This window comes from Neovison vison, chromosome 5, assembly GCF_020171115.1.
Source record: "Neovison vison isolate M4711 chromosome 5, ASM_NN_V1, whole genome shotgun sequence".
In the NCBI taxonomy this organism is placed as follows: Eukaryota; Metazoa; Chordata; class Mammalia; order Carnivora; family Mustelidae; genus Neogale; species Neogale vison.
Genome location: NC_058095.1, coordinates 267,071 through 293,421, shown reverse-complemented (window position 1 = coordinate 293,421; position 26,351 = coordinate 267,071). Strand labels below are relative to the sequence as shown.

At 63.6% G+C, this 26,351-nt stretch overlaps 2 protein-coding genes across 7 annotated transcripts in view; one reads left to right on the top strand and one right to left on the bottom strand.

Annotated features, from left to right (window-relative positions):
* TBCD (tubulin folding cofactor D) overlaps nt 1–17,146 on the top strand; it is a 154,318-nt gene extending 137,172 nt beyond the window's left edge. The window contains exons 29-39 of one of the 3 annotated variants that reach the window (XM_044247140.1): nt 120–260; nt 3,352–3,435; nt 3,726–3,884; nt 3,960–4,098; nt 6,111–6,232; nt 8,069–8,146; nt 12,164–12,253; nt 12,533–12,620; nt 13,344–13,453; nt 15,156–15,240; nt 16,965–17,146. In XM_044247140.1, the coding sequence (XP_044103075.1) occupies nt 120–260; nt 3,352–3,435; nt 3,726–3,884; nt 3,960–4,098; nt 6,111–6,232; nt 8,069–8,146; nt 12,164–12,253; nt 12,533–12,620; nt 13,344–13,453; nt 15,156–15,240; nt 16,965–16,988 (1,120 nt within the window). In that variant the 3' untranslated portion in view covers nt 16,989–17,146. Of the gene's footprint in view, nt 1–119; nt 261–3,351; nt 3,436–3,725; nt 3,885–3,959; nt 4,099–6,110; nt 6,233–8,068; nt 8,147–12,163; nt 12,254–12,532; nt 12,621–13,343; nt 13,454–15,155; nt 15,675–16,009; nt 16,828–16,964 lie in introns of those variants that run through there. The other 2 variants (XM_044247137.1, XM_044247139.1) reach the window with 2 other exon arrangements.
* Nucleotides 499–26,351, bottom strand: part of B3GNTL1 (UDP-GlcNAc:betaGal beta-1,3-N-acetylglucosaminyltransferase like 1) — a 91,285-nt gene continuing 65,432 nt past the window's right edge. For 3 of the 4 annotated variants that reach the window (XM_044247143.1, XM_044247144.1, XM_044247145.1), the window contains 5 exons: nt 22,877–23,012; nt 22,699–22,767; nt 22,315–22,389; nt 20,716–20,818; nt 17,243–17,864 (listed from right to left, as the gene is read on the bottom strand). In XM_044247143.1, coding sequence (XP_044103078.1) covers nt 20,738–20,818; nt 22,315–22,389; nt 22,699–22,767; nt 22,877–23,012 — 361 coding nt within the window. In that variant the 3' untranslated portion in view covers nt 17,243–17,864; nt 20,716–20,737. Of the gene's footprint in view, nt 928–17,242; nt 17,865–20,715; nt 20,819–22,314; nt 22,390–22,698; nt 22,768–22,876; nt 23,013–26,351 lie in introns of those variants that run through there. The other variant, XM_044247142.1, reaches the window with a different exon arrangement.

Below are 26,351 nucleotides of genomic sequence, written 5' to 3'. Positions count from 1 at the left end.
ATTCCGAACCGGTCTCTGAGGTCGTTGGCCTGTCCCGGTGTGTCCCGTCTGGCCAAGACGATGGGAAAGATGGGGTTCACAGACACTTGCCATATTTCATGCATTTTTCATAATTTCAGGGTTTGCCAGACGGTTGGCGTGAGAACAGGAGGAGCCCCAGATGAGGTTGTGTGTGAAGAGAACGTCTCCCAGATTTACCGCACGCTGCTGGGCTGTCTGCGTGACTACACCACCGACAGCCGTGGGGACGTGGGCGCGTGGTAAGGCGGCAGGCCGTCTCTCGCGCTTGGTCCTTGAGCTGTGCTGTCCGCCCTGAGCCTGTGTTCTCAGGACAGCAGAGCATCCTTGGGCCTGGCTCCTGGTTGCGTTCCGCTCTTCTCTGAAAAATACTAAATTCTGAAACACAGAAACTTGTCATTCCCTCATCCCAGCCCCCATGGCTGGCGTTCTAGTTCTCCTGAGAGAGTTCAACCAAACAAAGGACCTGATGTAGCCATTCAGGGCAAGAAGGGGGTCAGGCACTTTGGAGGAGGAGGAAATGGGTACTTCTCTGGGGATTCAGCTGCACAGTCCACTGTGGCCCCTTCTGATGGAAACCAGGTGCCCAGATCTCAGTCCTGGGAGAAACTTGGCTTGACTGTTCTTGCGAGGACGCCCTAGACCAGTCGTTGCAGCCCGAGCCACGACGAGGCTGTGCCGCGGAGTGAGGTTTGCCTGCGTGTCATCTCTTCGTTCTTACGTCGCCGCTGTCGTCTTTCCAAGGTTTCAGTGTGAATAGCAGACGTAGAGCGTCTCTTACGACTTCGGTCTCTTGTTCTGAACGCGCTGTGATGGGGTGCGGAGAGGCCGCGTGGGGTCAGATGTCACGGACGCTGCGCGGACTCGTTCTTTTATTACGTTGGAAACAAGCTGAGCCTTAGGTGAAGCCTCGAAAGAAGAAAAGAAGAAATGCACGTGTTCTTCCACATGTGGCAAGTTTTTGGCCACGTTTCTTTAAATCTCCTCTGCCCACCTCATGCTGGACACCCTGTCTCCCCCCACCCCCACGGGACCCACCCCTGCCCACCAGCCCTGGGGTTCTACTCTCTTTTCTTTTTTTCCAGTTTTTTTTCTCTCCAGTTGTGTAAATTCTAGTTTATGTTCACATTCACTGGCTCTTCCCTGTGTTACCTCTGTGTGGCCGTCAGGGTCTCCTGAGAAAGCTCGGATTTCATCATCTTGCTCCTTACAGTTCCCGTCTGGGACTTTCCCCCACGTTCTGTGTCTGCCGGCCTTCCCGGCTTGCCCTCCGTCAGGACGATCCCTCCCCTCACTGGCTTGCTTTCCTTCCCTTCTGCTCGGTCCCAAATGGTGCTGGGGACACAGCTGCATGGGGCCCTGATGACCTTGGCACGTCCTTGTGGACGCAGCAGGGTTCCTCGGTGGGAGTGTGGGGGGCCCTGGAGCGGCACCCCTGAGTCCTTAGAAAGTCTGCCCTGACAGCTGCCTGTAGTCCTACGACAGCATGGCCCCTGCGCTTCCCTGTCGCTGTGAGACGTAGGCTCGGGCTGTACCCGTCAGGGTCTGTGTCTGTCACTGATGACGGTGGGGCCTGGCCCAGGCTCAGTCGTGAGCCCCGGACAGCGCGTGGTCTTCCTGGTTCTTTGTGGAGCATGTGGTTTTGAGGCAGATCCTGCTCGGGAGGTCTGCTGTAGGGATGGGTTCCTCACTCCTCTGGAGGGTGCCGATGGCTTCTAGTGGCCAGTGGCCATCACCTTGCCTGATGTAGGTGGCCGTCCACCCAGGGTGGGTCACCCTCCTGCGTGGGCATGGGGTCCCCCTGTGCTCTCGGGGGCCCTGGTCCCAACTCCTTACAGTCCAAGCCCAAAGGACAGTGGGTTTTCCTGGGTCCCTTAGCAGCACAGGCGCCGAGCCCCGCGAGGAGGAAGCTCGGGCAGGGCCGTGCCTGGGGTGTTGGTGACAGTCCCTCCTGAAGGCCCACGTATGCGGTGTGCGTGTGGCAGCCCAGCGACGGCCAGTGCAGAGAGGTTCTCGCTCTCTGTCGGAAGGCTCCGGTTACTTACTTTGCCGCTGTGCTCCGTCAGCGTGTCCCTCACGGCGGTTAGAGACTGTGTTTGTTCCGGGATCTGTGGCAGTCCCGTCTGCTTCTTCCTCTCCTAGTATTTTAACCCTTGGCTCTCTTTTGTTTGCTTATAAACCATTGCTGTAGCTCTCACTAGGTCCGGAGACTGTACTCTCCGCATCGCGGAGTCCGCGGGCGTGCACGTCCTTGCGGGGAGCACGAAGGTCCGGCCCGCGGTGTGGGTGCTGGCCACCGATGCTGTCAGTGCGGGGTCGGGCCGTGTGCCCCCTGTGCCCACAGCCCTGCCCGAGGGCCTCCCAGCAGCCATGCTCGGCATCTGGCATCCTGGCCCATTTCTCCCCCGTCAGGAGCTGGTGAGGCCCCGAGGGTGTGTGTGTGGCCTCGGGTTGTCCTGTGAGGGTTGTGCCCACCGACTCGGAGCCACAAGGTCCTCCCCTCGCCCGCACCCTGCCCAGCCCTGGTGCCCCAGAGGGGTAGGCAAATGTGTGAGGTCTTGGGCAGCCTCTGGTTGGCGGCCATGCCCTGGAGGCAGCCTGCCCTGCTCCCCGGAACCCCAGCCCGTGTCTGTCTAGTGCCTCTAGTACCCCCACACCTGTGCTCAGTGCTTCGCCCGCTGAGCTCCTGTGGGCCGGGGCCTGCGTCTGTCTGTTGGTGGGAGGGCCGATGCCTGGCCTGTGGGACCTGCCAGGCTTGGTGGTGCAGGGCGGGCCTGTGGTCCCTGCTGTCTGGCTCTGTCCCCAGTCTAAGTGGTGCTTTTACCCTGGGTCAGCCAGTCACGCTGCAGGCCCAGGTTTTCATGTTGTGGAAGCTTCGTGTTCTTTGGTGTGAGCGAATGTGGAGTGAGTCTGGGGGAGGGGAGAGCGACGTCCTGGTGTGGAAGGACCGTGGCGGGGGCAGACGTGAGCTGCCTGGCGCACGTCTGCCCCTCAGTTTCTCTGCCAGGACATAGCTTTGTAGACTGGGTTGTGCTGCCTTTGGAGGTGTTGTGGGGTCATGAGCGTGGTTCTTGTGCGCTTGGGACCTGGCGTCTGCCTGCGGGCGTCAGGCGTGTGTCCTCGCTAATAGAGGACGTCAGACGTTGTCCTCGCTAATAGAGGAGAAAGGGCTCTCGCTCTCGGCGCGCACCGCGTTCGGTGGGCGTTTCCTCCCCAGGGGACGGTCAGTCTCGAACTTGTCCTGGCTGAGGGTGTCTGAGCCCCCGGGGTGTGGCCGGCGGGTCACGCGGTCACATGGTACCTGGGGCTCTCATTGCCTCCTTGTCCCTGCAGGGTCCGCGAGGCCGCCATGACCGGTCTGATGGACCTGACGCTCCTGCTGGGGCGGGAGCAGCCAGAGCTGATCGAGGCCAGTGTGTGAGTGCCTCCCGTGGGGGTCTGGCGGCCGGCCCGGGGTCTGTGTCCAGTCTGCTGTTGCTGCCGGGGCTCCCTGCCGGTCCTCCTGCCTTCAGCTCCTCCCTGTGCCCACTTCCCCCCCACCCTCTGCACCGCTCCCCCCCACGACCTGGGGCTCAGGCCTCTGCGGTGTCAGGGCCCCCATGGCAACGTCCCGTCACCCCAGCTGCTGGGGTGGCTGCTCTGTCGCGGGGCTGTTCGGCGGGTGCCCTGGGTTCCAGCCGGGCTCACGGCCCCACTCCTGTGTGCAGCTGTGAGCAGGTCATGTGCCGCGTGGCCCAGCAGGCGAGTGAGAAGATCGACCGTGTCCGCGCACACGCCGCGCGCGTGTTCATGACGCTGCTGCACTCGGATGGGTCCCCCGTCCCTCACGTGCCCCACCGAGGGGAGCTAGAAAAGCTCTTCCCAAGGTATGGGGGGCCGGGGTCCCCGACCCCCAGCGGGCGTGGACCCCCCCCCCCAGCTTGTTGGCTCACTATCTGCAGATCCGACGTGGCCTCCGTGAACTGGAACGCGCCATCGCAGGCCTTCCCTCGCATCACGCGGCTCCTGGGGCTGCCGGCCTACCGCTACCACGTCCTGCTGGGGCTCGCCGTGTCCGTGGGTGGCTTGACCGAGTCCACGGTGAGTGAGGAGGCCTCTTGGGCGGCCCGCGGTGGTTGGGGGGGGGGCGCCTGGCCCAGGCTGGGCAGCGTGGGAGGTCCGAGTGGGCGCAGGCACTGTCGGGCGGCGGCCAGAGGCTGAGGGGCACACGCGGGGAGGGCAGCTGCCTCCTTGCTGTGCTGGTGTTTTCTCTGCTTTGGGGGTCAAAGTGGCGTTAAGGGTCTCCCCTTCCCCTGGCCTTGGGTATCCAGGGCAGGACCCAAGGACAGTGTTCCCTTTCCGGAGAGTGGGCCGGCATCCCCAGGGGAAGCTGAGCAGCAGGATTTTGCGTTTGGAAGACCCGAAGTGACGGGACTAGCGGGAACGTTGTGGCTTCCGTGTGGACAGCGGCCGCCGCGCGGGGCGGAGCGCGGAACTAGCTTCTCCCGTGCGCGGCTCCGCGGCACGTGCGGACGGCACCGGCCGGCTGCTGCTACCCCCGCTGTCTCCTCTTTCCTCCTCCTTGTGCCATCGCTGCTGGCTGAGTTTGGTCTGTTGTGGGTTTTCCGTTTTCTCGTGTCCTTCCTGCTGGCGCGGCGGTCCGTCTTTCCTCCTCCCTGCTCTTAGTGGACCCAGAAGCAGTGTGGTGCGCACCTAGCTTTGGAGCTGTTGGTGGGGGGGGGTCCTGCTCCCCTGCATGGTCCCACGTGGACGCATTGTCACTTACCTGCCTGTGCCCTTGGGCGCGGATGTCGCCGGAGCAGGAGCCGGTGTGGTGGGGCCGCTGCTCCTAGTGTGGCCGCGGGGAACCCCCTCAGCCCTCGCTTGGCAGAGTGCGGCTTCCCTCTGAGGCCCGAGCCTGTGACCTGCTGGGACTTTGTCAGTGCGCCTGTGGTTCCCGTCCCTTCTGGGAACTTCTCTGCGCCCTCCGTCTCCTTGAGGATCCCTTCCTCCCGCATACCCGTTATGAGACCCCTGTTTCCTCCTGTGCGCTGTCCTCCCTGGTCTTCAGACTTCTTTCCCGGGCCCTGCTCTGTCTTGCAGCTGGTACAGTCGGCTCTTTATCTCCAGCCCTGCTGCATTGTTTTTTATCCCCAAATGTTTACTTTGTTTAGAAATCTCTCTTGTGCTTTTTCATTGTAGGCTCATCTGGGGTTTGTGTGTGTGTGTGTGTGTGTTTCCTTTGCTTTTAAGAGTGTGCGTGAGTCGGGGTGAGGGGCAGAGGGAGACAGAGTCTTACGCGGACTCTCCCCAAGCACAGAGCCTGTCGACCTCACGACGCTGAGATTGTGACCTCAGTCGAAAGCAAGGGGCCGACGCTCTGCAGACTGCTCACCCAGACATGCCTTTGTCATCACGGTTTTTCCTAAGAGTTAGCCGAGGGTCTCTCCTGCGTGCCCTGTCTTGGACATCTGGTTCTTGAGCTGTCGGGCGGGAGCGGGTCTCCGTGAGCTCACTTCCTCTCCTTGACCCCTTCCTGGTCACTCCCGTCCTGGGTCTGCGGCGCGGAGGCAGGCGACTCTGGTCTGGGGGCGCTGCCTTCGCCCCTGGCAGGCGGCTGTGGGCAGGGGTGTGGGAGGGGTTCTGTGGTGCCAGCTCCTGCTGCTGGGTTCCTGCTGCCCACACTGCCAGCTGTGCCCACGCCCGTGTGGTCACTGCGTGGGTCACTGGGTCAGTCCTCTGCTCATTCGTTGGGGTCTTTGGGCCCAGCAACGCCTTGGGGGCTACAGCTTGAGTTTGGACTGGAAGGTGTCAGGGCATCTGGTCCCCTGGCCTGCTTCTCCGGGGGAGGGTCCGCAGCCTCCACTGCGGTCCGCCAAGGGTCATTGTAGGGCTCGGTCTGTGCTGGTGTCCCAGGAGAAGCGTTTCTGGGCTCATTCCACGTCTCTGTGCTTGGGCCCCCTCTGGCGGGATGTTGCCCACCCTCATGCTGTGTCGCTCTGTCTCCTCCGCTCCGTGGCGGATGTTGGGGTGGAAACATCCAGGTGGACCCCGGGGCAGGTGGCGAGGGGGCGGCTCTCTTTCCACTGTCCCCAGAGGGTCTCTGTTTGCAGGTCCGGTACTCGACGCAGAGCCTCTTTGAGTACATGAAGGGGATTCAGAACGACCCACAGGCCCTGGAAGGCTTCGGGGGGACCCTCCTGCAGGTCTTTGAGGACAACCTTCTGAATGACAGGTGAGGGGGGTGCTCTTGTCACGGTGTTCAGACCTCCACATTCTCCCTTATACCCACCAGCATTTTCAAGGGGGAGGAGAGGTAGGTCCAGGCGAGGACCTGACTGCAGCCGGGCGAGGCCATGCCCGCGGCCCACGGCCACGTCACCAGTGGGGAGCTGCTGCCAGCCTGCGCCGTGGGCCGGCCAGAGCAGGACTTTGCTACACGTTGGGTGTCAAGATGATTGAGGCTGTGAGCCTGGCAGGATAAAAGTGGCTCTTCCCGAGGTGACAGCTCTCTGGTCTGTGCAGGGACATGTCTGCTCTGTGGTCTGGATCTCTGCAGGCCAGGACTGCTGTGTTGCAGCACGCAATAGCTGCATTGTTCTTGCAAACTGCTTTTCCGTGGAGATGGCATGGAGACCCCATGGGTCCTGACCTTGGAATTGGGGTCCTTCCCGAAGTCCTCTGGGAGGCTTGGGTTCGCAGCTGTCCCGGGTATCTGGGCCCTGGTCACAGCAGTGTGAGTGCAGGCCGTCGTCGGCCCGTCCTGTCCTGGGAAGCAGACGAGAGCTCAGCCGGTTCCCTTTTCTCTCCCTGGGTAGTGCTGAGCGTGGGCGAAGGGTGCTGTTCCGTAGAGGCGCACTGTCAGCGTCCCTGAAGCTGCCTCCATAGTCCGCACCCTGAACGCACCCGTCAGCCCTCCCGGCCCCCAGCCCAAGGCAGCCGCTCCACTGATCTGCTGACCCTGGGCTCAGTGGGCATTTTCTACGAGCGTATTTCCGCGGAATCTGCCATGTGTCTGGCTTCCATTCGTGGCCGGACCACACGCGGTTCCTCTGTTGATGGTCGCTGGGGTTGTTTGTGGCCGGAGTTAGAGAGCTGTGGGGGACGTTGGCAGACGTGTTTGTGTGGACGTGTCCCCACTCTGGGCTGGGCCCGAGCTGAGCCGCAGGCTGACGGGTAGCAAGTTCGACTTCCAGAAAACGGCCGCGCTCTTTCGTGAAGCGGCCACGCTGTCTGTACCCCGCAGCGGCGTCTTGATGGTCCGGACTCTAGGTCTGTGCATTGATGGCTGGGGCGTGTCCTTGTGGCTTCGGGGCCTCCCTCCTGCCCTGCACGGATCTTCTATTTCTTGGTTAGGTGGTCGTGGTTTCCCCTGCTGCTGAGTTTTGAGATTTCTTGCATGAGCTGCACAAACCCTTTGTCAGACGGTGGGCTGCAGGCACCCTCTTCCGGCGGTGACCTGTCCCTCACGCTCTTGGTGGACTCGGAGCGGGTGCCCGCATGTCTGTGGGTTCCACCTCCTCCCCTCGGCTTTGACGGGTGTGTCAGTTGGGTCAAACGAAGAGTCTTGGTCTGATTCAGGCTCAGAAAGGTTTTCTCCTTACGGTTTCTAGATCTCTAGTGTTAGATTTTATATTTAGGCCTAAGGTCCGTTTTGGGTTATTTTGTGTGTGTGACATGAATGGCAGATCCGTGTCTGTGTGTCGCTTCTGCGTGGGGCTGTCCGGCGCATTGAAAGCCGTCCCTTCCACGATGTTGTCAGTCCCCGTTTTCATCAGTTGTGCATATGGGAGCTCGTTTCCGGGCTGTTCTGCTCCTTGGGCTGCTGTTGTGCTCCCTGGAGCCTTGCGAGTGCGGCTGAACGGCGCCGGCTTGTTCGCTCGTCCCCTTAGTTGTTTGGCTTTTCTTGACCCTTTGTGCTTCCCTGGGAACTGTAGAGTAGGATTGTCGTTTTCTACACACTGTCTTGTCCAGATTGGGGTTGGGGTGCTGTTGACTCTGGGGAGAATCTGCCTCTTAGTGGTTCTGGGGGGGGGCACCCGGGGCCTCAGCGTTTGCCTTCTGCCCTCAGGGTGTCTGTGCCGCTGCTGAAGACGCTGGACCAGATGCTGGCCAACGGGTGCTTCGAGCTCTTCGCCGCGCAGGAGGAGTAAGTGTGCGCCGCGGGGGCCTCGCGGCTCGCCTTGTAGAGACAGAGTGAGGAGGGGCAGAGGGGAGGCTCTAGAAGGTGATCTCCAGCACCTTCAGGGCTGGTCCATGCCAGCAAGAGGCTCGGCTGTGTCCGTTCCCCGCCGTGAGGCTGGGGCTGTGCCTCCAGCCGGGCTCCTACTGTCGCACCTGCCACTCAGCTGGGCAAAGACCCAAGCAGGTGAGGTATCCCCCCTCCCCACACACCTCCAAAGGGGGCCTGGCAGTCAGAGCGTCAGGGGCAGTGGCCCAGGGTGGGAGGGGCAGTCAGAGAGTTTCGACTCTCATAGGAGCACCGAGCGGGGCTGTGGGTGTTGGCCGGGCGCGGGCACAGAGGGTGGGTGCGTGGAGGGACACTCGGCAGCCCCATGGCGGCTCCTGGCCGGTGAGCTCTGGCGTCTGGTTTATCTTGTTTGGCGCCTGATGACTCTCCCTGGATCCCAGACCTTGAAGGCTTTGCCTCTGGGCTGGACATCTTACACCCTGTGGGGGGCTGGAGCCTCCTTCTGGGCGCGTTTCGGGGACTTGGGAAGAGCCGGGCCCAGACTGGCGTTTTCCCGTGTTAGTCGTCTCCCCCTCTGGGGTCTTTCTGTGGGCTGGGGCCTTTCCTCCGTGTCGGGTGGTGCTCACCCCGCTGCCACTCTGCGTATGCCACTCTGCGGCACTGCCTCACCGGGGTCGCTCTGTGCTCATCTCCTCTGCCTCCTGTGCCTCCGTAGTCACTGTCCTTGGCAGCCTGCTGTCCTGTGAATTTCGGTGGGTTTTTAGTGTCGGATGGAGGGTGTGTCTGGTGCCTGTTACGTTGCTGCCGTGTCCCTGATTCTCTGGGGTCAGGACAGCACTCAGAGGACACACCAACCCCCATCTGGCATGGCGTCACTTGGCATGCTAAACGTTGTTTGGAGACCCGAACATGTATTTTCCTGGTTTGAAATTTTCAAAATAAGACGACAGGACACAGTGTGCGGCCACAGACAGCTTTATTTCTCTGTAGCTTTGTCGCTCTCTGCTTTGGTCCGTGCGGGGTCAGGGCTGAGTCTCCGTGTCCCATGACCCACTTCACCGCTCCTGTTTGCTCACGTGCTGGCCCGGCTGCAGCAGCTTCTTGGGACTTTGAACTTGTACCCCTCTGGCCCCGCTCTGTTCTCGGCCCCGGGTGTTCTCCCGCACTGCTGTCCCGCTGCCCCTCTGACAAGCCGGTGAAGCCCAGTCCGACCGCCCCCGACGCGAAACCGATCCGGTCATCGGTCTCAGACCTGCGTCTGCGTGCGCCTCCCGCCGGCCCCGCTGGGAGCCCCCTTCCTCCTACCCTCCTGCCTGATCGATGAAGGGTGTTTCTCATTCCAGCAGAACTTTCCAGTCCTTCTGTTCTTTCAGTGGCCACCCCGTCAGAGCACAATTTTCTGTGTTTTGCCCTCTTCCTGGGCAAAACCAAGGGTGTTACCATGTTCCATTCGTGGGAGCTGCCATCTGGGTTGTCACGTGTCCGTGTTCGCACAGCGTAGCTTTGTGCCGTTAGTGCTTACGTCGCCCACATGTTTGCTGTCTGCTTCCTGGCCCACCGCCCGCCTGCCCAGGGCCCCACGTGAAGCTGGGTCCTGCTTCTCTGTGTCAGACACGTCCTTCTGAGGTTCGGCCAGTGACGTCCGCTGCCGGCGAGCGTTTTCGGGTCTTGTTTGCAGGTTACTTTCAGAGGGTGTAGAATTCTAGGCAGACGTTGATTTTGGGACCTAAACATCTTGCTTTTTCAGGCTTCTGTTCCTTTTGAGACGTTGCCTGTAAGTCTGGAGTCTTGTACAGTCTGGATTTTCTCCTCTTTTGAAGACTTTTTCTTTGGGAAATCTCAACATTTCTACTGCTCAAACAGGTCTAGCTGTCAATTATATACTCCACTATTTGACCAGGAATTCGTTAAACTTGAAGATGTGGCTTTATTTTCATTTGTTCTAGAAAATTCTTGCCACCCCCCACCGCACCATGGCCCTGCCCTGAGGCTGTGCTGCATTCCAGGTTTTCCCGGGGCCTCTGCCTGCCAACCCCCTCCTAGTGCAGTCCTGACCCCCAGCCAGACTCACGGGTGGGGTTCTCAGTTTCGGTCTTTGTGTGCTTCCAGATGCAGCTTTTTATTTGGTCTGTCTCGCAGCCTGCTGGCCTTCTGCCCTCCGGGATCCAGCGCTGCGGTCTTCCCGCGTGTCTGGTCTCCGTGCTCACGTGGGTGTCTGGTTTCTGCAGCCCGCAGGGTGGGCTTTCTCATATGTCTGCTTGTCCGTTGTCCGGACGCCGCGCCTGAGAAGCCGGGCATGTGGCTGACCTGAGGTGGCGGAGGAGCTTGGCTGTGGGGCCTTTGTTTGCCCTTCCCAGGCATGGCAGGCAGGTGGGAGCCGTCTGGAGCCTCCCGGCCCACGTCCGCCTGTGAGCCTCTGGACTGCCTGCCGGGGTGCGCTCCCCCTGGGCGATCTTCCCAGTCTGGTGGGTGCTTGTGTTCATCGGGACCAGGTTTCGGGTCTTGTTGTGGCTGCGGGCTAGGGACAGCACGCTCGGGCCCTCTGGCCGTCGGTACACCCTCGTTCTGAGGCACCTCCAAGGGCAGCCTCAGCTCTGGGAGTGGAGGCAGCGGGCCTTCCACCTGCTGCCTGGAGAAGGGCCTTGGGGTCCCGGCAGGGAGAAGTGGCAGCAGAGACTGGGTGTGTGGGTTCTCGGTGCAGGGAGCTGGCTGACCCGCTAGCGGCCCGGAGGTGGGTGTGGGGGAGCAGACTGTGGCCAGGAGGGTGGCATTGTCTCCGGGGTCGGAGGCCGGTGCGCCAGGGGTAGGCCAGATGCTCTCCAGCTCAGATTCCGAGAGAAACACCCCAGAGCAGCTTACACGGCAGAAACAGTCCGCACGGTTCCGAAGGCAGGAGGGCCAGGGCCAGGGCTGGGGCCGGGGCACCGGACGGGCGGAAAGTCATCTCTGTGTCTCTTCTCGTGATGGCACTTGTGCCATCGTGGGGACTCCGGCTCATGGCCTGTTGCCTCTGAGGCCCTACTGGTAGTACCTTCATGAGGGGGATCCGGGCTTCACCATGCCAATCTGGGGGCTCATTCAGTCTGTGGCATTAATGTTGGGTCCGCGATGCTCATTCGCTCCACAGGAGGTGGATCTTCGAGCCTGGAACCCGGCGGAAAGCCCTCTGAGGGTGGGTGGTGTATGAGCCCGTGAGGTCAGCAGGGGGGCCAGTGTAGACCAAGAAGGGCCTCAGTGGAGCTGGGGGTGTCCCGTTGTTAGGAGGACAGGGAGTGGAGGGGGCAGCAGAGCCACCGGGAAGTGGGAGGAGCTGGAAGAGCAGGTCAAACAGGGTCGTCGGTGCTGTGAGCCACGTGGTCACGTAGGTGGAGGACACGGTGGTCACTTGGTCCTCACAAGCGTTTCTGTGAGTTGTGGGAGAAGCCTGCAGAGGGGAGGGGGCTGGAGGTGCAGCTGATGGCTCTGGGTGACAAGGATGTGGAGGAGGCGGGCGGGGGTGCCGGCTGATGAAGAGAGACCGAGAGCTGCCTTCCCTGGGGACAAGGAAGAGGACGCAGGGCTGGTGGAACTCCCGCCGGGGGAGGAGGAGCATGTCTGTGTCGTAGGGACCCTTGCCGGCCTGGCTCCAGGTTGTCCTCAGCTGTGCAGAGCGGATGGGGACATGCGTCTGTGCTCCGGCCACTCTCCGTTCCTCGTGGACCCGGGAGCTGGGCCCGGTTCCAAGCCGGTCGTCCCTTCCTTTGCTCCTGGGCTGAGTCCGCACTCGTTGGCACCTGCCGGGGACGGCTTCTCTGGGTCCCTTCCTGTTGGGGAGGCGTGTGCCCGGGGCAGGCCCGGGCAAAGGAGCCGGGCCACGTAGCTGTGTGGCACCCCGGGGGACATGGCCCTCCGCTCATCCGGGGCAGCGCTGGCGAGCGTTTCCGGGCAGCTCGTGCTCCCAGAAAGCTCGTCTCCTGGTCCTGTGCTTTCCCCCAGCCACCCCTTCGGTGTGAGGCTGCTCGCGCTTTGTGAGGAGGAGATCAAGAAGTCCAAGGACGTGCAGAAACTGCGGTCGAGCGTCGCCGTGTAAGTGCCAGGATCCTCGCTGTGGCCGTGAAACGAAGGGCCAGGCAGGCGGGAGAGGCTGAGAGTCAACCTCAGTGTGTCTGGGGCTGGAGCCCTGACGTCCGTGGGGAACGTTGGGGGTCTGTCGCGGGGGGCGGTGCGGACGGCCTCCCGGGGGGCTGGGCCTTGCTTCGGGGAGTCCTCCCATGAGGCAGGTTTTCACAGAAGCGGACCCAGTTCTGCCAACCCCGGGGCTCAGACGCGTTGTTGCAGTGGACGCTGAGGCCTGTCGCCCCGCAGGTTCTGTGGGGCGGTGCAGTTCCCGGGCGGTGTGAGGAAGAGGGCTCTCCTGCGGCTGTGCCTGCTGCTCTGCCACCCGTTCCCTGTGGTGAGTGTGCTCGCGGCCGCTCCCGGGGTGGCGCCTGGGGCCCTGACCCCTGCCGGGTTTGCATGGGGGCCCGCACCTGACCAGCACCCTCCTCTGGACACCCCCCATAGAGGTCAGGTATCCTGCCAGTTCCATTTTCCACTGGCTAAAAACACACTCTTCAGATAATCCAAATGTGCCATCTTCCTAAAAGGTACAAGTGACATTTATACCGAACCCACTGGTTCTCCATATGGGGTCCCTGGACCCGGCTGCAGCAGCACCCCCATCAGAAATGCAGGTTCTTAGGCTGCCCAGCCTGCTGAGGAGTTACCCTGGGGTGGGCCTGAGACCACCGGCCCCTTGAGCGGGTTTTTCAGTGGGCAGCTGGGGAAGGAAGCAGTAAGGCCGTTTCCCTGGCGAGGGGCAGGTTTTCCACGAAGCATTTCGGTCAGAGCAAGGTGGCCTGGCTTCTCTCTGAAGGGGAGGCTGCCGTGGGGCAGCAGGGGAAATGGGGTGGCCTGCCCTACAGCCTGCGGGGCTCCCTACCCAGCTGTGGCCAGGGTCTCCTGAGGCAGGATCCCAGGTCACCTCCTCACTTCTAATAACCTGCATGGTGTTGGGTTCCATTCGGACCCGGGATCGTGCCTGACCCCATGTCCCGGCTTCCTGGGCAGGGTCCTGTCACTCTGCTTGGGTTCTAACGGGCCTTTCCTTCCTGGTGACATGTTCTGTCCCGCGCAGATCCGGAAGACCACGGCTAGCCAGCTGTACGAGACGCTGCTCACCCACAGTGACATCGTGGCTGAGGACGTCCTTGATGAGGTCATGACTGTGCTGGGCACCACCGCCTGGTGAGTGCGAGGCCCCTTCCCAGCGTCCCGCCGGGAAGGGGTGGCTTCTCCGTGAACGGGGACATCCACAACCTCCTTTTCTGTCCCTGAGGCCTCCGCCACAAACCCTCCGAAGGGACAGGGAGAGCAAGGGTCCCAGCCCTTGATGCCTGTGCTCCGAGTAGGGGGTGACTGTGTGTCTGCCTGCAGGTCCCCACTGATACCCGAGGGACTGGGCCGGCCCCCTGGACACAGCGAGGGGAGGGGGCGCCTCCTGCTGTGGGAAGGCGCCCTGAGCGCCAAGGTGGGCGGTTCTGAGCACTAAGTCTGTCTCTCGCTGAGCAGTTGCCTCGCGGGCTTTCGGTGCTGACGGGGTCGTGTTGGCAATGCCGAGAAGGGAGCAGCTCAGGGGCTGGTGTGCCCACTGGGTTCGCGCTCGCGGGCTGGCTGTGGCCTCCAAGGGAGCAGGAGGGTGCGGAGGGCCTGACGTGGGTGCCTCTCCTGAGGGGGCCTGTGGGCCTTTGCTCGGCCGTGTGGGAAAGCCCTAGCGAGGTGTTCAAACCTCCGAAATGGCGGAGTAGGTGTCCCTGAGAGCCGCTTCTGTCTGGGGCCCCCGGGGCCACTGGCTTCTCCTGGGTCCCTCAGCGCTGAGCTGGGCCCTGGACTTGTCTGGTGCAGTGTCCTGCAGGGTCTGTCGGCTCTCTGACCCGATGCACTGGGGTGGCAGGGGTGGGGACGTGTGGGGAGTGGGGACGGGGCTGGAGGGCATGTGGGCAGCGTGGAGAGCAGAAGGGTACAGCCCAGGGGTGCAGGTTCAATGGGGCATGCCGGCTACCAAGTCCCAACAGCACGTGGGGGGACCCGCCACAGTCCAGGACCGTGTTCACTCCCGTGTGCACCCCTGCAAGGCGGCCCCTCCCCTCCTCACCCACAATGGAGTGGTCCAGCGGTGGCCCCGGGAGGGCCTTGTGCTGCTGGGGCCTGGGCTCGGTCGGGGTCTGCACACTTGTGTGGGCAGGCGCGGACACACAGGATGTGTTGATGGGTGTCTCCCCCGCAGGGGCTGAAGGACAGAAAAGGGCCCTTGGTTTCGGGGCTTCCTCGAGGTTCTCGGGGAGACACTGACCTCGGGGATGAGGGAATTAAGTGAATGTCTTTGAAAACTCCGGAAGACGTGGGTGCCCAAGCAGCTGGGGTCCCGTCCCCCAGGGCCCGCCCGCTTCAGCGCCTGTGGAGGGAGCCATGGTTCTCCCTGTGCGGTGCCCCCCACGAACACGGCACGAACACACAGGGACCCTGCGGCACAGATTGCGGCTGCAGCCTGCCGCCCTCTCCCCGTGGGGCGCACGGGGCTCTCCCTGCACACCCTGGGCCCTTTCTGCTGAAGGAAACTCCGGAGGAATTTACAGTTTGTTTTTTGATTCTAAAAAAGATAATCTCTGCTTTTAATGAAAGTGATACAAAGCTTTCAAAGTCAAGTAAAACTCTGAAAACCCACCTACCCCACCGTTCTGAGTCTCAGCATTTCTGGCCAGTCTGGGGCCGCGCCTCCTTGGTTTCCCCAGAAGGGTGCCAGGAGTAGGGGCTTGCCTGGTGCCGTCTGCCCTGGTCTCCCCGGCTGAGATGCTGGGGTTGGGCGCACCCCGTGTCCGTAGCTTGGGACAGGCCTCCCGCGAGCCGACCGTGCCCGCCGCTGAAGCTGCTCTTGCCTGCTCTTCCCCAGGGACGCGGAGCTCCCCCTCGTTAGAGGCCAGCGGAACCACCTGTGTGACCTCCTCGGCGTGCCCAGACCTCAGCTGGTCCCCAAGGTGAGACCCAGGGGCCCTTCCCACGTGAGATCTGAGTGCGGCTCCTGAGCCTCCGTCCTGAGCTCGAGTCTGGACCGGTCAGGTTTACGGACGGGCGTGTTTCCCCCCCGCCTGCCCCTCGTGCTCTGCCGGCTCCTCGTTGCAGGCTCCTGCATGCCTTGTCCCCACTGGGCGCGGATCAGGACAGGCCGTCTGCCTGGTGGGCGGCCGTTCTGTGCTGCCGGCCCTCAAGCTCGTGCCTCTCACACGGGGTCCTTGGTGCCGCTGTCTGGTTTCCACCATCACTGCCTCCCTGGACACTTGTCCTGTCTGGGGACTCTGTCACCCCTGGAGTATCTGGGGTTGCCCCATGAGGTGTCCATCTTCCATGGCATTGGCGGCTGTGGATTTCGGAGATGGCAGGGCCCCGAGCTGACCGTCCGGGTCCTGCGGGGTTGTCGGGCGCGTTCGTGAGGCAGTGGGTCCCACGGGCGCTCACACAGCGGCACGTGCTGGGACGGCTGGACCCGGAGCTGGTTCCTGGTCCTGCCTTGCTGGCCGTATCCCCCTGGCCGTGCGTCTCGTCTGCGACTGCTTTTGAGCTTTCCCTGAGTGAGAACGTCTGTCCAGACAGGAGTGCGGTCCAGCTCCGTGCCCCGGGGGACAAGCACCTGGCTCCGGGGGCAGGGGGTCCGTGTTCGTCCAGCAGGGGCGCGGGCACTGCTGCAGTCTGCAGAGCTTCGTCATGGCCCGGCCCGGGGTGCCCTGCACTGTCTCCCTCTGGGCACAGGGATCGGGTGCCCTTGGACGGAGGACCCCCAGCCGTGAGCCTGGCGTCCTGCTGGCAGAACACGGGGCCGACTGCGGTCGTCCGGGCAGACCCCAGCCCTGGTTCCAGCTTCGTGAGAGGTGAACCGCAGGCTCCTGAAGGGTCCCCCGAGGAGGCACTCCAGACTCTCGCTCCCCTGCCAGCTCACACCCACGTCTAGCATCGTGCTCCGCTGGGCGCTGGGCTCTGGCGGCCTCGGCTCGGAGCAGAGTCCGCGTGTGTCCATCTCCGCGTCCGGGGGGCGGAGAGGCTGCAGCCACCCCTGCCCGCCCCCACCCGTCTTCTCGGGGTTGTGCGGCGTTGCAGGCAGTGGCCCGGTGTGCCCGTGGGCTTCGGTCTGGGCCACTGTCCTGATGTCCTGACCGCCACTTAGAGATGCTCTTTGTAAGGCGGCGCGGCGCCCTCAAGTCTGCTCCATCCCTGGGAGCACAGCCGCTCGGGATTGCTGTTGTCGTTGACACCTTTTTCCTGTTTTCTTCCGTTTAAGTGGGACCGGGTCTGGTCTGTCTGGATCTCACCTGCGTTCCTGGAGCGTGTAACGTGTGCTCCGGGGTCCGTGGGGCTCCCGCCCGCCCTGTTTCCGGTCTGACCTCACGCGTCTGGTCCGCGCGTGGACTCAGGCGGGTTTATTCTGCCTCTGGTTCTCCCAGTGGCCTCTCCCTCCCCGTGTCCGCTCTTCAGTCTCTCCCCCTCTGGGCGCCCACAGTCCGGCCGTTCCTTCTGGGCAGTGGCTGTGCCCGCCCGTGTCGGGCCCGTGGGCGGCTGCGGCTCTCCGGGTGAATGCGCGGTGCCCGCTGCCGCCAGGAAGCCCCGACACGCGGGTGCGTGAAGCTGGGGACCGAGGCCGGTCGTTGGCCGCGGGGCCCGGGTGAGGGATCGCCACGGACGGCCTGACCCTGTGCTGTGTCCCCCACAGCCTGGCCCCCGCGGAGGCCCCTGACCGGCCAGCAGGGAGGAGGAGCCCGGTGACCGGACGCGGCGCCGAGGGACCTGGGGTTCGTCAACGCGACGCTGGCTTTTCCTCATGCGGGTCTGGGGTGTCGGTGCTTTTGGCTTCACGCCCGTGGGGAGCCCGTCTATAAAACCGTGTCCCGAGCAGTCTTGTGTCTCTGTCTGACGCCGATGGGGGCCGGTGACCAGGCCCAGGGGGGCCAGGGAAGCCCCGGCACTGCCCCCCCTCCTCGCCCAGCGCATGTGGGCGTCGCACGGGGTCCCAGCCCCGCACAGTTTTGTGCAACCGAAGAACCCTGCCTGAGACCTCACCGGAGCGGCTCGTGGTGGGGACCCGACGGCGAGGTGGGGAGGGGCTGCACCAGCACCTGCCGTGGCAGACCCCCGCCGGCAGCTGTTCTTGCCTGGTACCGGCTGCCCTGGGTACACGCCGGAGGTTCCACAGCTGATTCGCTTATTCCCCCCCCCCAAAAAAAGCCTCTTTCCAGCTGCCCAGGGTGGACCTAACCTGAAGGCTAGCGAGGCTGCCGGGTACGGAAGTTCACCACCTCAGGGCCCGCAGGCCGCGCCTCGTCTGCTGTCTCCCGGGTCGAAGCTTGGATGCGGTGTCGGTGTCGCGGTGGTGAGAGAGTTCAGCATCCGAGACGAGGGCTGTGCCGTGCTCGGGGCCATGAACCGAGGGTGCACTGTGTCTGGGCCAGCGAAGGAGCGGCCCTCGTGGGCGCGTGTGGCGATGGGCCGAGGGACCTGGTGGGTTGAGGCAGGCGCGGGTGCCGCTTCCGTCCTGGGGCGTAGTTTTCCCTCCCGGCTCAGTCACTGACTTGGGGGAGCGTTTACCGTCCCTGGCTGCACCTGATCACACCCCCTGCAGGAGAAAATCGGATGTTACTTTGTGGACTGAAGCCTTAAAACATGCTTCCCTCCCAGAAACGAGGAGGGAGGTCTCCATTTCTTTTTTTTTTTTTTTTTTTTTATTTCCCCATTTGACAGAGATCACGGGTAGGCAGAGGCAGGCAGAGAGGGGGAAGCAGGCTCCCTGCTGAGCAGAGAGCCCGATGCGGGGCTTGATCCCAGGATCCTGGGATCATGACCTGAGCCGAAGGCAGAGGCTTTAACCACTGAGCCCCCCAGGCGGCTCGAGGGCTCCATTTTAGACCGAACACCAGCCAGACCCCGTGGCCGGCGAAGGTCCCATGCCGGGCCCCAGAGGATGATGGGTGGGGAGACAGGACCCGTGGTGTCTGGATCTCGGCTGCAGAAGCAGCCAGAGTGTGGCCAGGAGCAGACGTGGACCGTCCTGTGAGCACACTCGGTGCCCGGGCGACACACAGTGTGGGGCACCGCCGTGTGGGGCTGTGCAGCAGGCCGGCCCAGACCCAGAAGAGCACCCTGTGGCCCCAGAAAGGGACAAGCTTGGGGAGTCTGAGGAGCAGCAAGAAGCCAGGGTGCCTGGGCCACACACGGCCACACTCTAGACGGAACCGAGCCTCCCTGTGATCCCGAGCGCCTGTGTGTGCTGAACTGAGGCGCGTGGGGAGCTCTCGTCTCGGGGGCAGCACGGGGGTTAGGACGTAAGGCCCATGTGTAGCTGGGACCCTGGGAGGCTGCGCCCGCAGCGGTAGCAGAGATGACCCAGTGAGGGGACAGCATCCTGTCACCATCTCCCCCTGCAGCTGGGTGGGGAGCGGAGTCCTTGGAGGGATGGGCAGTTCTTAAAGCTGACCTGGAACATACCATCACGTGCCCCCCCCCCCGCCCCTCCAGGCGTGCCCCCGGACACTGGGCAGAAGTGGCCGAAAGAATCTGCCCGGAAGAGTGCGGGTTCATCTGTACGGAGAGGCTGGAAAGACCCAAACTCGTGTTCCGGAAATGTCACACGGTAGACAGACTCCAAAACTGCGATGTTGGTAGTATCAGCCACAGAACATTTGTTTTTTAAAGAGTTAGAAACTACCCAGAGGAGAATTATCCAGGGAAAAGCTCCCTGGATAGATGTGAACAACCAACTAGACACAAGCTGAAGAAATTACCCAGAAAGATAGAAAAGAGGCCTCAGAAAGAATTGGCCCAGTGTGCACAGAGGTCTCGTGGGGGCTCGTCCCCAGATACCGGAGCCCGCAGACCCGCGTGGCTACCCACCCCCCAACCACGGGGCCTGGCACGGAGCAAGGGAGGGGGCGGCCGCTGGGCAGAGCCGTGGACGCGGGGAAACCCTCGCCTCCAGGTGACACAAGCCTCGAATGCACAGCTAGGTGTTGAGCCTTGGGGCTGAGCAATTCTGGGGTTCCTTGGAGGGGGAGGGGTTAGACTCCAGGCAGAGCAGAGCCCGACATGGGGCTCGATCTCTCCCCCACCCACCCCCAGAGGCCACGGCCAGAGCTGAAGCCAAGAGTCGGACACTCACCGGCTGCTCAGGCGCCCTGGGCTGAACCAGTCCTTGGCAACAACCCCGATGCCAGGCACAACCCCCTTCCCACTCGTGGAGCAAACTACCTCCAGATGCTGCGGGTCTGTGGGAGCACATTCGCCCCACTCGGAGCCCTCGCTCTGGTCAAGGACGGGTGGGCGGGGGGGCTGTCCCCGCGGGGCACTTCCGTGCGCTGGGGACAGTGAGCAAGCGGCAGGTACACGACATGGGCGGGGTCTGGAAGTGGACAAGAGGGGCCAGGGGTGTTCAGCGTCAGCACAAACGTGTCTCTAGAAGAGCCGAGCGCCGAGCGGGACGCCTGGTTCTCCTGCTCGGAGCAGCTCCCCCTGCGCCTCACGCTTGCTTCTCATTCCGACGCCCACACGCCCCACCACGAGCCCACTGGGGAGCCTTGCCTGCTGGTGCGAGCCCTCACCCGGGGCTCCTGCCGGCAGGGCCACCCCTGCGTCTGGCACGGGTCACTCAGGGCACAGCATACCCGTGGCCTTGTTGCTTGGGTCCTGGGACAGGCAGAGGGGAGCCCACAGTCACCCTTGGCTGATGGTGTTTGCCCTTGGCGGGTTGAGCAGTGGGATTCCCAGGCCTGGGAGACGCAAGCTGCCAGCACTGTGGCCCACAGACGTGACCCCTGCCCACAGCGGCCAGTCAGGAAACCAGGCAGTGACCCCTGCAGCCAGCAGCCCGAGACGGCCAGGACGCCGCCCACTGCCAGCTTTCCTGACGCGCGCCTCCGGCAACCGAGGACCTGCCAGACGAAGCCAGCCGTGGCCCTGACCAACCTCGAGGCCGGCCCTGGGCCCCCGCAGCCCCCTCCAGGCCCTTGAGTCTCTGCCAGCCTCGTGGGACATCCTCACAGGCCTGCCCCGCGAGCTCACAGCACACAGCCTCTGCTCTCGGTCGGCGCCCCGTATGTCCACACATGGGACCAAGTCAGACCCAGGAACCGTGCCCGGGTTTACACTCAGACACCCGCCACGGCGGGACCAGAGCACCCAGCAGCTGCCGTCCTCGTCCTCGCCGCACGGGCGTCTGTCAGCGCCCCCGGGGGCAGGGGAGCCTCTCACCGCTCACACGGTCAGGGACGTGTCCCTCGGGCTGTGGGCTCTCGACTCTGCCGCTTGGTGCGTGTAGACCACGTCCTTGTTCCGAACACGCTCACACACACGCCTGCAGGGAAGGGCCAGCCTCCCACGGAGGAGCGTCCTTCGCACATTTGGTGCCAGCCCTGCCTTGCCTGTTCCCCCTCAGGGTCGTGGGCCACCTGCCCTCGTGCCCCAATCCCACGTACCTGGAGTGGCTGCCAGGGCCCGTCAGCTGAAGTGCAGGAAGTCCTGGCCTTCCCGCAGGTGCAGCGACCTCAGGTTGTTCTCAAACGCACCCCCAGTGAGGTCCTGTGGGAGGGACAGCATGTCTGGCTTGGTCCAGGCCTCTCCCAGCCTGCCCTGGGACCCCCAGGGACTCTCCCAAGGGGGCCCGGGGCAGAGTTGCCTGTGGCTACCTGTCAGGTGGGCCACGATGAACTGTTAAGCGGAGATCTTGGGGGTGGGGACGTCGTGAAAAGTTGACCACGGTGTCCTGCTGGTCACCAGTGGGAAGGAGGTGGGGGGCTGTCCCCTGAGGCCTACACACCTCCCAGCTCGAACTTGGGTCCCTCGCTGCAGAAGGCAGCGGACACGGGGACTAAGGGCAGGAAAGGGCCCCACCGGCAGGGCTCCTTCCCCCGTTTCTGGGGCACACGGGCTTTCCTCTGTGCCTTGTCCAGGGCTCCCGGGACACTCCGGCTTCTTTCCGCAGGGCCTGAACCCGGCCTTGAGGAGAGCTCAACGGATCCCTTCCTGCCCCTGACTTGGCTCCGCCCCTGCACAGGGGAGAGCACGGGGACACGGGGCACAGGAACGACCATATGGGGACACTCTCCATGGGCCACACAGGGACACGCCACACGGAGAACGCTGCACAGGGACACACTCAGGTCATGATCCCGGTTCCCACGTTGGGCGCCCGGCCAGACTGGGGCGTCTGCTTCTCCCTCCGCCTGCCACTCTGCCTACTTGCGCACGCGCTTTCTCTCAAATAAATTGTTTACAAGGAAATAGCTTTTCCTGGAAGAATCTGTAAAAAGGCAAGTGTCACGTGGGAGAGAACACTTGCCACTCCAACCGAGGACGGACAGACCAGTGTGTGCACAGCCAGAAATCAGCAAGGCTAGGACCGAGGGCACCTCCCGACTGAGCCTGGGTCTGGCCTCAGGAAGGTGCGTGCACAGAGGGCACCTTCGGGGACCCTTCCCATCTGCTCCGCCATCACAGGAGTGTCACGGCTCCGCCTACCTTGTTGCCAGGCCAGAAATGACCAGGGCCCGCGGACGACGGGATGTACTTGGGAGTGAGTGAATGTGGTCACCCAGCCACATGGGCCAGCCCGACTTGGGCAAGGAGACCGCGGTCCCCAGGGGGGCCGAGAGCAGCCTGTCCCCTGCACTCGTGACCTCAAGGGAGGTAAAGTCTCAGGACCACGGTGCTCGGTCAGAGGTGCTTCTCAGCAACGCTTCTACCCGCCACAGACCCTCGTCTCGGCCAGAGCCTCTGAGAAGCCCCTGGAATGGGCCTCGAGTCTGGCACTTAGCGAGTTCCCCCCAAAATGCTGCTTTTCCAGAAATGCAGCCCATTTCGTGAGGGCACCGTGGCAGCCTCTTCTGGCACCCTGGGCGGCCTCCCCAGAGCGGCGATGGCCACCTCCCCTCGTAGCGCACAGCTCAACACAGGTGGCCCAAACCAGGGACATGAACATCTGGCTGCATGTCAGACGTCCGTGATTCCCACAACTGGGGGCCTGGAGCAGCCACACGGTCATTGCCTGAGCCCCCGTGGCAGCGGTTGGCACTTACCAGCTTCACACAGATGACGAAGGGCGGCCGGGCAGCTCGGAAATGCAGGATTGGAACACGAGGCTTAGGCCTTTCCTGAGAACAAGAGGTCTTGTGGGCTGGGGTCCATGCTGGACCTGCACGCGGACAGGGCACCTGGACTGACCCCTCACCCCTACCCAGCTCCGAGGTGCAGAGCAGACAGACCTGGGCCAGGCAGGGACACAAGCCATTCTGGGTTCGGAGATCCCCAGCAGTGGGGCCACCGCCGCTGGGCCTGGTGGCCTTCCCCAAGGAGGAAGGCTCTGGGCAACGGCTGCTCCACATACCCCAGTCGGAGCTGGGCTGGTGTGGACAGCCCATGTGGGAGGAGGCCCTCCTTCCTGGGGCGCTGGGCCCACACACCTGAGAGTCCTCGTGGCAGTAGAAGCCTTTCCTGATCTTGTTCTCGTCCACGTCACAGAAGGCAACCACCTGGGGGGGCGCACAGGACACCAGCCTCAGGGATGGGAGACGGGGTGGGGCAGGGGGACACGGGGACGGAGCTGCTGGGCGGGATGGAGGTCGGGGGTTGGCGGCCCACCTTGCGTCGTGCCTCAGCCGTCAGGCTGCGGTAGAGCCGGCGGCCCTGCCTGCCCGCGTTCCAGATGGTGAAAGCTGCCCAGCGCGGCAGGACCCGTTCTTCCAGGAAGCAGACACGGTGGGTCCAGATGGTGGTCCTGGCGGGGCAACGGGGTGGATGAGGTAGAGGCGCGGGGCCCCCAAGCCGCTCCCAGACCTCCCTCCCCACCCAGCCCTGCGGGGCCCCTTCTCTCCAGAGCTCACGAGGCGCCGGCTGGGTGAGTGAACGAACCAAGCAGGGTCGCGCGGCCCCCTCCCCGCCCCTTGTGGACCCGAGGATGTGCCCTTATCACGTCCACGGGCTCCGGCCGCGAGGGACAGACCACGGGGAGCCCGATGGGGAGGCAGCCGCCCCCGCGTCTAGTGAGCTCGGCTGAGCCGTCTGTGCCGAAGCTGGCCGGACCGCCGGCTGGTCCTCCCCGGGCGGGGACCCCTCCGTGGGCCCCTTGCTGTGAGCGACGTGGAGGTCCGGCCCCCAGCTGTGTCTCTGCGCCCCACAGAGGCTGGCGTGCTCCGCTGTTCCTGTTCAGCGCGGTCGCGCACCGAAGGGGCCTGGGTCGCAGGCAGGAAAGCATCACTTAAGAATGCGGAGGGTCGGGGCGCCTGGGTGGCTGGGTCAGTGGAGGCTCCGACTCTTGGTTCCCGCTCCGGTCACGATCTCAGGGTCACGCGATGGACCCCCCTGTGGAGCCCGCGGGGACTCTGCTTCAGGCCTGGTCTTCCCTCTGCCCCTGCCCGCTTGTGCTGTGTCTCAGAGAAACAAATCTTGCGGCAAGCTGGAGGAAGGTGGAACTTCTCGGGGGGCAGCGGCCCGACCCCAACCCGTCTCCCAGAGATGCCTCAGCACGCGGGGCGGCCGCCATCGCGCAGACGCGGCCGCGCCCAGGGGCACCGTTCTGTGGCTCGGCGGCACCCAAGCCAGTGACCTGTGGCCGTTCCCAGGCACCTCAGGGAACCGTTCCTCTGGGGCGGGGGCTGGGGCCTGGCGGGGCACCCGGGGTCCTGGACGTGGTGGCGCCGGGCAAGGGGCCAGCAGACGTTCTGACGGCGGCACCGAGACCGCGCTGAGGCTCCCCGGTCCCGGCCTGGCACAAGCTCCGGACCGACTGGCCCACGCCGCTCGCCACCCGCACGGCCGCACCCAGGACGTGGAAGGACGAAGGACCCGTGAACAGGGGCCCGAGGCCTAGGAAGGGACGTGAGGAGGAGGCCCGAGGCCTAGGAAGGGACGGGGAGCTGCGGGTGAAGTCACTCCGGACGCTTCCGCCCTTCCGGGACGGCCGGTGTCAGCAAGCGCTGTGCGGGGTCCGGCCCGGGGTCCCCACCAGCCGAGGGGGACGCGGGGCCACATGCGGCTCTCGGCAGCGGCTCCCCCCGCCCCCCGTCCCCGTGACGTTCTGTCGGCACGGCGTCCCGTCCCGTCCCTTCCAACAGTCCCTGCTCCGGTGCGGGGCCCGGTCCGGAGACCCCGGTGACCGTGCGCCACGCAGCAGAGGGACGGCCACGGAGCCTTCCTGCCCCGGAGGGCGGTCTTTCCTGGTGCTGGTCGGTTCTCACTCCCCAGGAAGAATCCGTGTGGTTTCTGTATTGGATTACAATCTTTGCACCGTGAGTGGCAAAACCTCGTGGGTTAATAACGAGCTTTAATGACAGCCTCAGGCTTGTGGAGAATCAAGTTTCTTCCCACTCACTGCCCAGGCGGCTCCGGTGAAAGCTCCCGGTTGTTCCTTCTTCCGTTCTAAACCCGGCGCGGTCGGCCCGTCCATCCCTCCTTCTGGCTATCTGTCCTTACTCGCCGCGGGGCCGCCATGTCCCCCGCAGGGGCTGTGGCGAGCAGAGCGGCTTCCCCAAATCCACAGACCGGCCTCTCCAAAGGCACCCCTGCACCCCAGCCCCTGGTGGTGGAGTAAGGAGGGGACGGTGCCGGCCCTGGGGAGGGGGACTCCGCCCCAGGCAGGACGGCCCAAGGCCGCACAGAGCAGCGGTTTTCCGGGACGGACGCAGGGCGCCACCATGGACACAAACGAGCCTTGAACCAGGTAGCGCGTGTTGTTCGGGGAGCCCTGACCCACGGGCACGTCTCGGGAACCGGGTGTGGCGACGAATGCCACGGACGGCGCAGGCCTCGGCGGCCGGGCTGGGAGAGGCCGCGGGCGCGGGAGGGGCAGGCCTCGGGGTCGGGAGGCCCCCGTCTGTCAGAAGGAGCGGTGGACGGGCCGACCGCGCCGGGTTTAGAACGGAAGAAGGAACAACCGGGAGCTTTCACCGGAGCCGCCTGGGCAGTGAGTGGGAAGAAATTTGATTCTCCACAAGCCTGAGGCTGTCATTAAAGCTCGTTGTGAGGTTTTGCACTCACGGTGCAAAGATTTTAATCCAATACAGAAACTAGATGAGATCACCTCTTTCGTGTTGTGGGTGGCAAAGCTCCACGCCGCAGAAAGAGCGAGCAGGCTCTCCGCAGGAGAGAGGCTCCCCTCCCGCAAGCGAGACGGCGACTTGCACAGACAAAGCCTGGTGCTTCCGGGGCCCACAGGCTCCTGCCACAGCAGAGGCCCCTCCAGGTCCTACAGGGAGTTCCCTCGGTTTGTCTTCAGGGAAGCTGCCGTGCGAACACACAGACCAGAACATTCACGGGGCTGACAGAGCAGGTCCCCGAGGTCCCACGCCTCGCGGGTCTACTTTCTACCTGGTTCTCACTGGAATCACCAAGCACTCGTTCGGGGTTCCATGAGCTACACCAGCGGGATTCCTCCATGGCCTGGCTGTCACCAGAACAGCAGGGACCGGGCCGGACTGCCGGAGGGCTTCCTGTAAGCGAATCCCACAGTACGCACGCCCGTGCCCGCCGCCGCGAGCGTCTGCCGCGACGCGAATCCCCGTTCCCGCGGCAGCAGTCGGCTTCCCCTCCTCAAGGCCGAGCGCCGTCCCCCACGACCTCCACGCGCTTCCGGATGGACATCCGGGTGGTTGCCGGTTCTCGGCAAGGCTGACCGCGTTGAACGTTAGGCACCTAGCCGTGGGCTTGCTAGGTCACAGGGACATCAATTTCATGAATAAAAAAGTGCGTTCTCCAGACAGGGCTCCACGGAGAACGGCGTGCGGCCCTTCTGCTAGACCCACACCCTGGCCACCACTGGAATCCGGGTCGGGTCGGTACCTGGTAGGTGTGTGACGTCTCTGCTGCTGGGGTTCCTCCCGCGCCTCCCGCTCGCTGCTCCCTCAGACACAGACTGAACGTTCCCGCTCGTCTGCCACTCATGTTCCAATGGTGTCTTTTTACGAACCAATGTTTTTCATTTTGGTAAAGCTTCATGACTTTGTAAATGGTTAATGATTCTCATGTCCTCGCTGTAAGTTTTTGCTGATCCTGAAATTGTGAAGATGCTGCCTGCGTCCCTCTAGAAACTTCCGATTCCAGCTGTTTCTAGGCTTATATC